Source organism: Mustelus asterias, chromosome 1 (assembly GCF_964213995.1).
Source record: "Mustelus asterias chromosome 1, sMusAst1.hap1.1, whole genome shotgun sequence".
NCBI lineage: Eukaryota > Metazoa > Chordata > Chondrichthyes > Carcharhiniformes > Triakidae > Mustelus > Mustelus asterias.
Window position 1 is genome coordinate 77,040,076 of NC_135801.1, and position 14,482 is coordinate 77,054,557.

General features: G+C 43.2%; 1 protein-coding gene across 2 annotated transcripts; it reads left to right on the forward strand.

The window, feature by feature from the left end:
• Nucleotides 1-1,383: 1,383 nt before the first annotated feature.
• cxcl13 (chemokine (C-X-C motif) ligand 13) lies at nt 1,384-14,254 on the forward strand. Of its 2 annotated transcripts, none has more exons than XM_078213828.1 (4): nt 1,384-1,539; nt 4,731-4,863; nt 10,386-10,469; nt 13,057-14,254. In XM_078213828.1, exons 1-4 carry the CDS (start codon nt 1,479-1,481, stop codon nt 13,064-13,066), a joined length of 288 nt encoding a protein of 95 aa, XP_078069954.1. In that variant the 5' UTR covers nt 1,384-1,478; the 3' UTR covers nt 13,067-14,254. The 2 variants fall into 2 exon arrangements, with proteins under 2 accessions (XP_078069954.1, XP_078069953.1); XM_078213827.1 differs by having other exon boundaries at nt 1,417-1,539; nt 13,052-14,254.
• Nucleotides 14,255-14,482: the final 228 nt, after the last annotated feature.

Here is a 14,482-nt window from a genome sequence, read left to right on the forward strand (position 1 = left end):
TAAGTATTAATGTATTTTGTGGGATTACACAAAACATTTGACAGAGAGGATTATAGTCAGCTTAGATCATTGGGATTATGATAGTTCAGGTCAGAAACTCCAAAGTGTTTTATGGATCCTGCCTGGATCATATGTTTTGCATCTTGAATTTGGCTAGGATAAGCATGATATGTTTCACTTCAGGTATGATTCAAATGACCCACTAGGGAGCGTTTAACAAACAAAGTCTATTTAAGAATGTAGTTAACATGTATAGTAAGAAAATTAACAAGAACTCGTATCAATTATAAACAAGAAACAAAACAACCACTATAATGTATAACCCTTAACAAATGTATCTAATGTGTTCCAATCAAACCAATCCCGTAGACAAAAGACTCTTTTCACAGGTTTAACACAACAAAGACTAATGCTCACATGATACTGGACTTGAGACCTTTGGATGAAGTCTGCAGTTCTCTGGATAGACTCAGAACAGCTTCCCAAAACACCAGGGACTCTAGGCAAGTCACCAGCAGCCGATCCCCCCCTTCAGAAAGGCAAGACCTTGCTTTCAGCTAACCAGCAGAATGTCTGAAATCAGCAAGTCAGATTTCTTTTCAGCTTGATGCCCCTTCTAAAACCAAAACTCAAACCTGCAGCTCCAAACTAAAAATGAAAATAAAACTCTTATCACCTGACCTGCCAACCAGTTTTTCTCCCAACTCTGCAGAGTCATAAGCATCCCAGTAAAAATAAACAAACTCCCGTTTAAGAAGCAATAAAAAGACTCTTGCAGACAGCCCAGCAACAATGAGAAAAACAAACTGATAAAGTTTGCTTACAACTGCAGAGTACATGATTTAAAAATAACACTTTTTAATGGTACACTAACTTAGAATCATAGAAACCCTGCAGTGCAGAAGGAGGCCAGTCTGCACCCACCACAATCCCACCCAGGCTCTATTCCTGTAACCCCACATATTCACCCTGCTAATCCCCTGACACTAGGGATAATTTAGTATGGCCAATCAACCTAACCCGAATGTCTTTGGACTGTGGGAGGAAACCGGAGCACCTGGAAGAAACCCACAGACACGGGGAGAAAGTTCAAACTCCACACAGACAGTGACGCAAGCCTGGAATCGAACCCAGGTCCCTGGAGCTGTGAGGCAGCAGTGCTAACCACTGTGCCACCATGCCGCCCATAACTTCACAGGATACATTGCCGCTTGAAATGAAGGGAAGAAATGTATCCTTGAATCAAAGGTTTTTTTTTTAAAGCAGAAATTGCACATGATTTTAGAATTCACCGAAGACTCCAGCATTAAAGGGAATTGGAATGACGTGACGCAGTTTTTTTGAGGTTCTGGCAACATTTTCGTAACTTCCTCAAATCTTTCTATTAAATACAAGATCAAAATGTGCCAAACCAACATTCTCAAGGCTCTTCTCATCGCTGTAACTGAAGATCAGAAGATACCAAAACACACTCAACAATGAAGATCCAAGTAAGATTCCTACTGTTGGGTACAATTGTGATCTGCTTGGCAGCTCATGGTAAGATCTTTTGATCCATGTTATTTTTAATCCTAAAGTTTATCAATGATAAGAACCTACTTTATACTGAATTGTTGACGGTCTCAGCCTGAACATTTTCTATAACTGCCAAGACAAGGAGCTTGCACGTACTTAACATTCAGGAGTGAAGGTCAATGTAGCCTAAATTTAAAAGTTGCTTTTGTTTCATTTCCTCTTTCAACGGTGAAAAATTCAGTGGTATTCTTGATTTCCACAGAAGTTTCAATAACTAAGATCAAGATTTGATATGGAGTATTTACAATCACCGAGTCAACTAAATTTGATGGTACAACTGTATGACTGCTTCAATCATCCTCCAGAATGTGTGTCATTGCAGAGTATTTTGGCTTAAATGAACATTCATTCCATTGCACTATTTCTCCTATATGTGCTGCAAGTGAAATTTTACTTTCTGAACTTTTTTTTTACATTTGTGAAATATTCTGATGGCTCAGGAGAGTTGTGTTTCTTTTATTCATATATAACATGAAACAGAACCAGAAAAAAGATCAGTGGAGAAACAATCGAGTGGGAGAAGAGAAACTTTGGAAAAGGGTGCCAATCAAATGAGGATAGAGCTCAACAAGTCAGGTTTTCAATTCAGGCATGGCTCGATAAAAATAATAATTTTTATTCAGATAGCCCATGGGCACCTACAGCCTGCATGTTAAGCGGAGAAAAAATATTGATAGAAATATCCCCTTTGTGCTTGTCATTAGCACTGCTTCTTCACAGCGCCAGAGACCCGGGTTTGATCCCAGCATTGGGTCACTGTCTGTGTGGAGTTTGCATGTTCTCCCCATGTCTGCGTGGGTTTCCTCTGGGTGCTCCGGTTTCCTCCCACAGTGCAAAGATGTGCAGGTTTGGTGGATTGGCTATGCTAAATTGTCCCTTAGTGCCCCAAGATGCATAGGTTAGCAGAACTAGCCAGGTAAATATGTGGGGTTACGGGGATAGGGCCTGGGTGGGATGCTCTGTCAGAGAGTCGGTGCAGTCTTGATGGGCCAAATGGCCTCCTTCTGCACCGTAGGGATTCTATGATTCTAATTCAATGGTCATGGGCTCAGTATGAACGGGATGTTCTGTCTGAAACAAGCAGCAGCATTTACATTTTGACAGGAAACTGCTGTCAGTGTAATGATTCCCATGTTGTTCCCATACTGTGTCATTGCCAGGTTTCACAGAAGTTACCATCAGCCCTGGCCTGTCAGTGACATCTTCCCACCTCCACAAAAAAGATCCTGGGCAAGATTTTCCCTGTGGGCTTGAACATCCCGCTGTCAGACACAAATTAGGGTCAGAAGATGATGCAGGTAGAAAGCAGACATTCGACTGTTGTTTACCCTAAACTGGCCAATTGATGACCAGTGAATGGGCTCACCAGGCAGATTCTCGAAGCTGGAGGAGCAAAACGAGACACTCCAGTGCAAAAACAACAGAGAGATGTCTGGTAGGAAAAAAAAGAATGAGAGGCTAGGTGCCCCAAAATGGAAGATCCCCCTCTATCTAACCTTTTCAATTTTAAAATAAAAATGGCTTTTGCAGCCTGGCCACAACTGTGGGAGTGAGTGGAGGGGGGCAGTGGAGGAATCCCCTCCTCAGAGGCTGTTACCAAAGCCAGGCGGCAAGGAGGGCATCTAAGCCTGCCTGAAGGACCAGGCCCGGCCTGCTTCCAGACAGCTAAACTAGCCCAAGAGCATTTAAAAAGCACAAAAAAATTGTTAAAGGTCATCTGATATCTGACTTCAGTTTGATGGTGAATGTTTATTTTCTAACAATCTGCTTATTTGATGAAATCACTTCACTAGAATGGCAAATTAAAGTAGTTTTTAAATCACATTCTGCTGACTCCAGTATCTAATTGAAGTATTGCTGGAGTGAGAGAGACAGAAGAAAGAGGCATAAAGAGAGAAATGTAGAGAAACACCACGATCAAGTATCTTGTGTGACATGGTGGCACAATTGCTGCCTTACAGCACCAGGGACCTGGTTCAATTCCAGCCTTGGGTGACTGTGTCCGCACATTCTCCCCATGTCTACATGGGGTTCCTTCGGGTGCTCTGGTTTCCTCCCACACTCCAAAGATGTACAGGTTAGGGGGATTGGCCATGCTAAATTGCCCCTTAGTGTCAGGTGGACTAGCAGGCTAGATACATGGGGTTGCAGGGATAGGGCCTGGGTGGGATTGTTGTTGGTGCAGGCTCGATGGGCTGAATGGCCTCCTTCTGCACTGTAGGGATTCTATGATTCTATTACAAATGACCAGATATGGTGTAAAAAGCCCAAGCATCTGATACCACGCATGTACCAATTTGTGGCCGAAATTCTAGATTTTCATCCAAGCCATATGATGTTTGCTGTTGGGGAACTAGATGGTTCCGTGAATGCACAATGTTATTTCTCCTAAATTTAAATCAGGATGGATGGAATGGAAGTTTCCTCTCTCAATTGATCTTTAGGTTCCTCCCTGTGGTGAGAAAAAGGTATTTACCAGAGAGAATGGTCAAAGTTAGGAACCATCACAAATACAGTGTTCATTGTTTCTCCTTAAAGAGGAACTAGATGGTTGCTTGAAATAGAGGAATGTTTGAAGTGAATGCAGAACAAGCAGGACCTAGTGATTAGACTATGTTATTTTACATGACAAGGTCAGACTTGCCTGAATACATTGGTTGATATGTTTTTAAGACCTTAATTCATGTCTTTTCTTGCTTTGTCTGGGTTCTGCAGAGACCTTTTGAGGGCATAATGGTTAGAACTTGCAAGAGCTCCACTGAAGATGGGGTGGAGGCAGAAGATCCATTCATGCTTGCGTGAAGGCAGGCTCCACTCGAACTAGTGTCCATAGGTAGAAATTAGGCTACAAAATTAGTGGCAATAAATATAAGATTGTTACTAATAGATCAATAGAGAATTCAGGGAGGACTTCTTTACCTAGGGAGTGGTTAAGATGTGGAAATCATTACCACAAGGATTAGCTGAGACGATTAGCGCTTAGATACATTTAAGGAGGAGGAGACTTGTATGGACCATAAGCACTAGCATGGAATAACTGGACTGTGCGTGTTTAATTTTCGCTTAGGTAACGCACAATGTTTTCCCATTTTTATTTGCGATGCTGAGTTTTGTTTTTCTATCTTCTCATCCAATTCTTTCCTCTTTCACTACAGGTTTCTGCATAGGAAGCATAACAAACTCAAGATGCAAATGTGTGAACGTCATCTCTAACTACATTCATCCAAGAAAATATCAACATGTCAATATCTTTAACCAGGGCTCCTACTGCAGAAAAGTAGAAATTGTGTAAGTATTGAAGCAAATTGTGTCTCCAACTGTAACAGCATTAGAGTAAGTATTTAAATTACCCAAGCCAGAACAAAATAAAACCTTTGAAGATTAAAAAGTTGAAGTTAGTTTTGAATTAATTTGCATACAGCAGAACGAGGAAACAGGGCCATACTAGGCCTCATTATACAGGAGGCCCGGTATAATGAGGCCCACATTGCCACCTGTTCAATAGTGGAGCAGTGCATAGGGCTCCTCAAGATCCAGGTTCAGGTGCCTGGGCCACTCTGGCAGGGCCCTATAATATAGCCCTCTGATTTCTTCCCGCATTGTGGTGGTGTGCTGTGCCCTACACAACCTGGCACAGCAGCAAGGAAAGCTTTTGGAGGTGGAGGAGGAGGATGATGTGGAGGCCAACCAGCTGGCGTCGCTGGGGAGGAGGCCGCTCAGCAGGAGGAGGAAGAGGAGGAGGACAATCCCGAGCAACACCACCCAGACGCTGGAGGCCTGGCAGCAAGGATCAGGCATGCAAGGGATGCCCTGATCACCAGGTGCTTTGCTCTCAAGGGGCTGGTGTTGCTGCACGTGGGTTCTATTCCCACCCCGCCAAAGTCCGACTATCTCCTACAACATTGTAACACCAGAGGAGAGGGCCTGGGTATGCTGTGTTAGCGAGTTTCTTTGGCTGGCAGGGTGATGACGACTTGCTAAGCACTATTATGATGATGCCCTGGTGCAATCTAGTCCAATTCCTACCCGAGCTCATGCTGGAACCTGGGCTCATATCCCAAGGGATCACTAAACCACCATACAGGGCCCCGGGCAGGTGGGGTGGGGGAGGAGAGGGAACCCCTCATGGGTTCTGGGGAACCAATGCCTTCATTTTCTCAGTAACATAGCGCTGAAGGGCCTCCCCCACTGACATCAATATGAAGCATCCCTCCAGTGACCGTCAAGAGAAGAGGATTCCTGCTCAAGGCAAATCTGAAACAAATTTATTCTAGGTGGGTGGTGAAACAACATTTATTGTTGATAATAAAAGTCTAAATAATAAATGCGAACATAAAAACATGTGAACAGAAAACGTTAAAGTGCTTAAATATCCATCTAACTAGTGCAGCCCTTCACCCATGCCATCTTAGTGCAACTGCAACTTCTTAACCTTATGTGGCCTACCACTACGTCTCAGTGTCTTCCCAGAATGTACATCTGAGGTAGAGGGATTTGGCTGCCTACCATGCCCCGTGGCCTGTGATGGCCTTGGTGGGCACCTCTGGAGGGCCTCAGCCTCGAGGGTCTGGACGCATCCATGACACCCTCTTCATCCTGCTGCTCCTGAGATGCCCTGGTGTCAGGAAGGTGGGAGTCAGAAGCCACAGCCTCCTGGCTGGAAGGCCCTGACATGGGCTCAAGCCCCTCCTCCTCCCTTGGGTTCCTGTGGGCCCCTGTGTCACTCCATGTGATGGCAGTGCTTCTGCAGTGAGCTCCAGAAGCTCTGGTATCACCTGGCCCTGCCAGTCCTCGAGGACCACCTGTGTTCTACCCATGGTGGTCAAGCCCTCTGTGATGGCCACCTGAGTCGGGGGCCACCTCTCAATGGCTGCAGCAAGTGCCCTCTGGGACTGGGCTATGCTCTGCAGCTTCTCAGCCATGACACTCCACGAGTGGGCCACGTCCTCAAGGGCTGCTTCCGTAGCCCACTGTGTCTCAGCACTGTCCCACGGGGTCTCGTGCAAACTCTCGAGCCTCTCGGCCATGGGCTGCAGAATCTCAAGAAGCCTGTTCAGTCCCTCAGCTGTGGCCTGCTGTGACTCGGCCGTGGTTCTCTGGGACTCTGCCGTGACCCTCTGGGATTCGGCCATCGCTTGGAGCCTGCCACTCATGGTGAGGATTCCCTTTCCACCGCTGATCTCACCCTTCTAGTGTTGGCCTGGGAACCAAGCAAGACAGGCAATAGCTGGTCCACCTGAAAGCTTTGGGACTCCTCCCAACAGTCTCGCAGTTGGTCCAGTGTGGCCGTCAGTCCCTCCTACATTCCCTGGCTTTGTTGCTGCATATCCAGGGGCTGAGGGAGAAATGATTTCAGAGGCCCAGCATGTAGGCTGGGGCCAGCTGAGTCCTCGCCTCCGGCAGGCCCCTGCAGGTCTTGGACGTTCCCTCCTCCAGCCGGTGTACATCATCAGATGCATCGTGCTCACCAGAGAGTGACCCAGAAGCCTCAACACTAACTGGACCCACCAACATGTCAGAATCTGAGATGGTGAGTTGCGAGGTGGAAACTGACGCCAAAAAGGTGTCACCCTCAGAGGTCCCTTCATCCTCTTCCTACAAGCAGTCTTCGGAGCAGTCAGGGGAAGGATGGGCGGGAGCAGCAGTGATGGCTTCGGGGCGTCCGGGCCTCTTCTTGCAATTGGAGCTGTAGGCTTTCGGGTGCATTAAACCCCGCTCACAGGCTTCTGAGAGAACCGGACTTGCTCAAAATGTTGCAGTCAGAGTGCGTATTGCGGGTCCTTAAAAACACGGCCAAAAATTGATCTGAAACTCTCCCAGTTTCAAGTCTGCCCTTGGTGTACAAACAGCCTGCAAACCTCCTATCATCCAAGAGCTACTGGGTGAAACTAGCTACAATTGGGATTTGAACCCCACCAGATGAGGGCAGACCATTTTTTCATGGTAAACATTTACAAGCATCCTCACCCTGATGACACAGCCACCTTGCAGAACTGGGGTCCTAGGCAGGGCACCCCCAGAAAATGTAGTGGGTATGGGGGAGGTAACCTAGCATCCTCCCTGACCCCAGCAACCTCTCATCAATATTTTGCACCTTTTGTCAAAAGGTACATTCAAACTACCAAAGATTGCTCTTTGTGTCCTCTCCTCTTGGACCATGGACTTTAGTAGTGCCAGGATCAAAATCCAGCACAACTGCTAGGGTGGGATCCCCAAGTCATTTATCGGATTAAATGTTCTTGCATTTATTAGTGGTCTTGTGAATCCTTTGCCTATGGCAAAGTAGGTACTATTTGCTACCAAATAAACCTGTTGGACTTTAACCTGGTGTTGTTAAAACTCTTACTGTGTTTACCCCAGTCCAACGCTGGCATCTCCACCTTATGGCAAAGTAGTCAGAGATGAATTTGTCAAATGCTTTCATTGTAGACAGATCCTGGAACATTTGTTTGTGAAACCAACTAGGAATAAAAGCAAAACACCGCAGATGCTGGAAATCTGAAATAAAAGCAGGAAATTCTAGATAAACTCAGCAAGTTGGGCAGCATCTATGAAATCTATCCCTGACCTTCTATTCTGCCACTATAACCTCTCCAACTATGTAATCTATCACATTTCCACGCTTCTTCAGCTTTGAAAAAGAGCCATACAGACTTGAAATATTAACCCTTTCTCTCTCCACAGATGCTGCCAGACCTACTGTGTTTACCCAACATTTTCTGTTGTCATAACTAGGAATAAAGCCATTTTATATCTGGTAATTGTGTAATGAGGCAGTTTTAGTTCACAATCTCATAATAAAAGGTCCTCTGGCCAAAAAGTGATGCTAAGGTAATTGAATTCCATATTAGTGTTGAGAACAATATTCTCCAATCCCAAACAAGAGTATTAAACAAAGCCAAATACATATGTTAAGAGGGGAGAGCTGGCAAAGGTTGATTGGGTAAATAGACTAAAATGCATGGCAGTAATATAAACATGGGGAAAACATTAAAAATGATTCAAAATATTTAACAAAAATACACAGCGAGAAATATCCATCCATGAATTACCAAGGAAATTAAGGGTAATATTAGATTGAGTGTCTTGTAATGTGGCAAACAATAGTAGAAAAAGCTTGAGGATTGACAGAGTTTTAGAGACAAGCAAAGAACCATAGTTGATGAAAAAATAAACAAAGGCTAGATAGGGATATAAAAACAGGTTGCAAAGTCTTTAACAAACATATAAAAAGGAGTGTAGCCAATGTAAATGATGGTGCCTTAGCAACAGAGGCAGGAGTAATTATCATAGCGAATGGGGAAACAGCAGAAACATTGAACAACATTTTTGTCCCTATCTTCACAGTAAAACATACAAATTACATGACAGAAATAAAGGTGAAGCAAGAAGTTAATAAGAATAAGGAACTTAGGTAATTATTAGAGGAAAAATATCAGAGAAACTTTATTTTCCTAATGACAGATATCAGGTTAACTGGCCTGTGGTTCCCGGTTTTCCCTCTCCCTCTTGAATAGCAGTGTTATATTTACTAACTTCCAATCTGCTGGGAGCATTCCAGAATCTAGGGAATTTTGGAAGATCATGATCACTGCATCTGTGCTTTCTGCAGCTTTATCGGTTAGAACATTCGGTTCTAGACTATCGGATCCTCAGGATCTCTGCTTTTAGTCCTATAAATTTGCACCACACTAATGTTAGGCATTAGAGGGTGACACACTAATGTTAGGCATTTTCACTAAGTGAGTATCTAACCATCTCCCCTTGGCATTCTACAACATTATTAAATTCCTGACCATCAATATCCTAGAGGTGTATTAATTTCAATCTTTAAAAGGTGGTTGAGTGTATTATGGAGGGTTATGAATTTCATCAAAGTTTAAGACACTTATAAAGCAAAAGAGGGAATAAGTAACCATTACCCCTTGACATTCAATGGCATTATCATCACTGAATGGTCCACTATCAGCACAGGAGGTGGGGGGGTTAAGCACTGACCCAGAAACAGAAACTGAAGTGGACTAGTCATACAAGCTACAAGAGCAGATCAGAGATTAGAAATCCTGTGGCAGGCAACTGACCTCCTGACTCCCCAACACCTGTTCATCATCTACAAGACACAAATCAGGAGTGTGATGGAATACTCACCCCGTGCCTGGAGGACTGCAGAGCCAACAACACTCAAGAAGCTTGACACCATCCAGGACAAAGCAGCCCACTTGATTGGCACTGCACCAATGAAGTGGCAGCAGTGTGTACCATCTACAAGATACACTTAAGGAACTTACTAAGTCAGCACCTTCCAAACCCACAAACACTAACATCTAGAAGGACAAGGGCAACAGATGCATGGTAACACCGCCACTTGGAAGTTCCCTTTCAAGACACCCACCATCCTTATTTGATAAGTATAACGCCATTTCTTCACTGACGCTGGGTCAAAATCCTGGAACTCCCCGTCCCCCCGCCCCGCCCCTAACATACCAAGGTACACTGAGGCAGAATTTAGCATGGCTAATGCACCTAACCAGCACGTCTTTTGGACTGTGGGAAATCGGAGCACCCGGAGGAAACACACGCAGACACAGGGAGAACGTGCCAACTCCACACAAACAGTGACCCAAGCCAGGAATCAAACCCGGGTCCCTCGTGCTGTGAGGCAGCAGTGCAAACCACTGTGCCACCGTGCCGCCCATATATATGATTTGCTGCATCACTAACATCTATAATAAGATGGTGAATTCACCTGCAGGAGCTTTCACATTTTGCTTATAATGTTTCTACTTGAATAATTTCTGCTCGTGTTACAGAATTACCTTGAAGCGTGGGAAAAAAGTCTGCGTCAATCCCGAATCCCAATGGGTCCAGAGAATTGTTTCCTTCCTGGATAAACGGTAAAATATTTATTCTACCCACTCACTGATGAGTGCACAGGAATAATTCATTAAATTGGGATGTTATTGAATGATAATATCAGGCCTAGTTGAAGATACAGACATGCATGCGCCTGCATTAGTAATTCAGCCGTTGGGTATTATTGGCCCACACTATCCAGGCCCAGTGAGCATACATGCGCACAATGCAAATCATTACAAAGATTAACTTTTTGAAAAATGCAAGGGGCTGGGGAATTTGGAGGTGGGGGAAGGCAGGCAGAGGGTTATGGTGGGGTGGAGTGTCCAATCATCAATACTTCAAGAGGCAGGCAACTGGATTCAGGCAGTAGTTGTGAAGGCAAATATCTCCTGAAACCACCAAGTCCTGGCCTTGAAGGAGCTGCTGGGTTTCCAAACACTTGAGAAATCCGACCAGAGTTAAAATTAAAACCTGAATGAGAATGAGATTCACAGCCTTCTTGCCCAATCTAAACCCATTCTTTTCCCCAAGTTAAAATTCAACCAATTATTTCAGTGCTACCTTTTTGCCAGAGCAACCGAAAATAAATCCCATTAATCAGGTTTCGTCCCTTAGCTTTTACGTTTCCCTGCTTCCAATATGTATGCAACCTTCCCTTAAAAAAACAGCATGGTCTCTCACTCACTCTATGACAAAGCACTCAATACTCCAAAATTTTCTTGACTAAGAACAGTTTCTTTACCCCTTTCAATTACAAGTTTAAATTGGTTGAGCCAGTAATAAGGGCAATCAGAAGTATGTCCTTACTCAGCCTATCAAAACCTTCTCAATTGTGAAAACCTCTATTAAATCTCAACCAGTCTTGTGGAAGTAGCCCCAACTATTTCAATTCTCCAATGCAAATGGTTGTAGAGAGTTGTTTTTCAAACTGGAGGCCTGTGATCAGCGGTGTGCCTCAGGGATCAGTGCTGCGTCCACTGTTATTTGTCATTTATATTAATGATTTGGATGAGAATATAGGAGGCATGGTTAGTAAGTTTGCAGATGACACTAAGATTGGTGGCATAGTGGACAGTGAAGAAAGTTATCTCCAATTGCAACGGGATCTTGATCAATTGGGCCAGTGGGCTGACGAATGGCAGACGGAGTTTAATTTAGATAAATGCGAGGTGATGCATTTTGGTAGATTGAACCAGGGGAGGACTTACTCAGTTAATGGTAGGGCGTTGGGGAGAGTTACAGAACAAAAAGATCTAGGGGTACATGTTCATAGCTCCTTGAAAGTGGAGTCACAGGTGGACAGAGTGGTGAAGGCATTCGGCATGCTTGGTTTCATCGGTCAGAACATTGAATACAGGAGTTGGAATGTCTTGTTGAAGTTGTACAAGGCATTGGTAAGGCCACACTTGGAATACTGTGTGCAATTCTGGTCACCCTATTATAGAAAGAATATTATTAAACTAGAAAGAGTGCAGAAAAGATTTACTAGGATGCTGTCGGGACTTGATGGATTGAGTTATAAGGAGAGACTGGATAGACTGGGACTTTTTTCTCTGGAGCGTAGGAGGCTGAGGGGTGATCTTATAGAGGTCTATAAAATAATGAGGGGCACAGATCAGCTAGATAGTCAATATATTTTCCCAAAGGTAGGGGAGTCTAAAACTAGAGGGCAGAGGTTTAAGATGACAGGGGAGAGATACAAAAGTGTCCAGAGGGGCAATTTTTTTCACACAGAGGGTGGTGAGTGTCTGGAACAAGCTACCAGAGGTAGTAGTAGAGGCGGGTACAATGTTGTCTTTAAAAAAGGCATTTAGATAGTTACATGAGTACGATGGGTATAGAAGGATATGTGTCAAATGCGGGCAATTGGGATTTGCTTAGGGGTTTTAAAAAAAGGGCGGCATAGACAAGTTGGGCTGAAGGGCCTGTTTCCATGCTGTAAACCTCTATGACTATGAGTCTAAATCTAACTTCCCATCTTTAGTATAACCCAGTGAGAATCTAAGTTATGTTCTCCACGGATTTCTACAATGTCTTGCCTGTTGAATTGTGGCTCAATCACTGGCTTTTTATTAATGAATTCTTTATTTTTGTACCTTATGCCCCATACAAAATACCTTTGACATATTTAGTAAATTAAACTACCTGCACACACTTTTCATTTTTGGTCCCACTGGTTTCTTTGTTCACACCTTCAGGTACTATCCAGCATATACTCTCCCCTTTTCATGCCAGAATGTATTGCTTCGTAAAACTGGATCCAACATTGGAAAAGCATCAGATCAAATTGGAGAAACACTAATGGACGCAAACACTATATACAGTCTATCACCATCTTTCTAACAATACTGCTACATTTTTTGTATTAAGTGCCTGAAATTTTAGTAAAAGCCTCCTACAAACAACTTTTCAAATGCCTTCTGGGAAATTCACATTGACCACATACTACACTCATCTCTTTTGGAAGATGATTGAGCAAGATCATGGAAAAAGAATATTCATCGTTTTCATTTCTCTAACGGCATTACTTTTTCATACATCATAAATATGGTTTATGCTTTAAGCCACAAATAAATTTTCTATCTACTGTGACAAATACTCTATATTTTGCATTTCCTAGAGCAGCAGAAACTAATGAAGTCATCACAGAGGAATCATCAACTGAATGAATGTGAAGTGCCCCATACAACAGAACATTCTACTGCGTGCCAACATTCTGCTGTTTACAATTTACTGTGCCGTAAGAGAATTGTTTGCTACCATTTCCCTCACTTGCGTTCTAACTAATATCACAGCACTCAGAGAATGTAACCCCTTTTAATAAGTGCTAATAGTTTTTGGTACTCTTATTGCTTCTGCGGTATGTGTCAAATTATTTTTGAGCCAATACATTGACAGTGATTTTAAGCATGATATTAATTTTTCTATCAACATCCAAAGAAATGAATCTCCTGTCATTTAGTTGTATATGAATTGTTTGTAACTGAGTGTTTTATATTGACTTTCTCAAACTGAAAATATTTGATTGTATGAATTCCAGCTCAAATCAATTTTGCCTAATGTGCTTGGAAACTGAAGTGATTTATGCACAATGACCGCCAAATCACTCTGTGCTGCAGTTTTTCTCTAATTCTAAATAATATTCAGCTCCTTTATTGTTCTTACCAAAGTGCATAACTTCACATTTTCTACATTATATTCCATTTGCCAAGCTTTTGCCCACTCACCTAACCTGTCACCATCCTTCTCTAGACTCCTGTCATCCTCATCACTTACTTCCCACCTATTTTTGTCTCATCCGCAAACTTGGCAGCAGTACATTCACTTCCTTTATCCAAGTCATCAATATATATTACAAATAACTGTGGCCTCAGCAGTAATCCCTGTGGCACTCCACTAGTTACAGGTTGCCATCTTAAAAATGCCTCTCTTATCCCAATTCTGTCTTCTATCAGTAGTTTGAGATTGTCTAGGGAGCGGGAATGAATGACTACCAGTCAAGCAGCAGCAGACCGGTATTGCAAAAGTCCCCCGAGTGCAGCTCATTCTTGAACCAGTATTCCGTTCTGAAAACTGTAAAGAGTGACGGTTCATCTGGGGAGTGCAGCCACAGCCAAATCCACGGCACTATAGGCAGATCAGCCATCTCGTGGGGTACAAAAATGACTGAAAGCACAACAGTTATTAGAATTAGTTTAGAGTTAGGAAGTGAAAGAGACAGATGCACAGCCCTGCTGATTCAGCCGTACGCATGAATGTTACTACTTATTAAATCTGATATGTGCTATATACTAATAATAAACACAACCATTTATTCTTTTCCAAACAAATATAGCAATAACTTGTGTTACAGAAAGTCCCTTCTGTGTGCATTTTAAACACAAGTTCTAAAAGAAGTTCAATCATCTTGCTTTGACATCCAATTTAAGAATCCACCATCGTTCAATGGTTTGAGGTTAATGTTTCATGGAATTTAGAAAGTGAATAGGATATAGGTGCCCACTGCTCGAAACACAAGCTAAGCCAAATGATTTGGCAAATGCAACTGCAT

What these genes read in the sequence shown, in the direction of transcription:
- cxcl13 (XM_078213827.1), top strand. Translation starts at nt 1,479, where the DNA reads ATGAAGATCCAAGTAAGATTCCTACTGTTGGGTACAATTGTGATCTGC. An exon ending in GATCTGCTTGGCAGCTCATG is followed by an intron (nt 1,540 to 4,730) that starts GTAAGATCTTTT and finishes CTTTCACTACAG; the next exon opens with GTTTCTGCATAGGAAGCATA. An exon ending in GTTTCCTTCCTGGATAAACG is followed by an intron (nt 10,470 to 13,051) that starts GTAAAATATTTA and finishes TGCATTTCCTAG; the next exon opens with AGCAGCAGAAACTAATGAAG.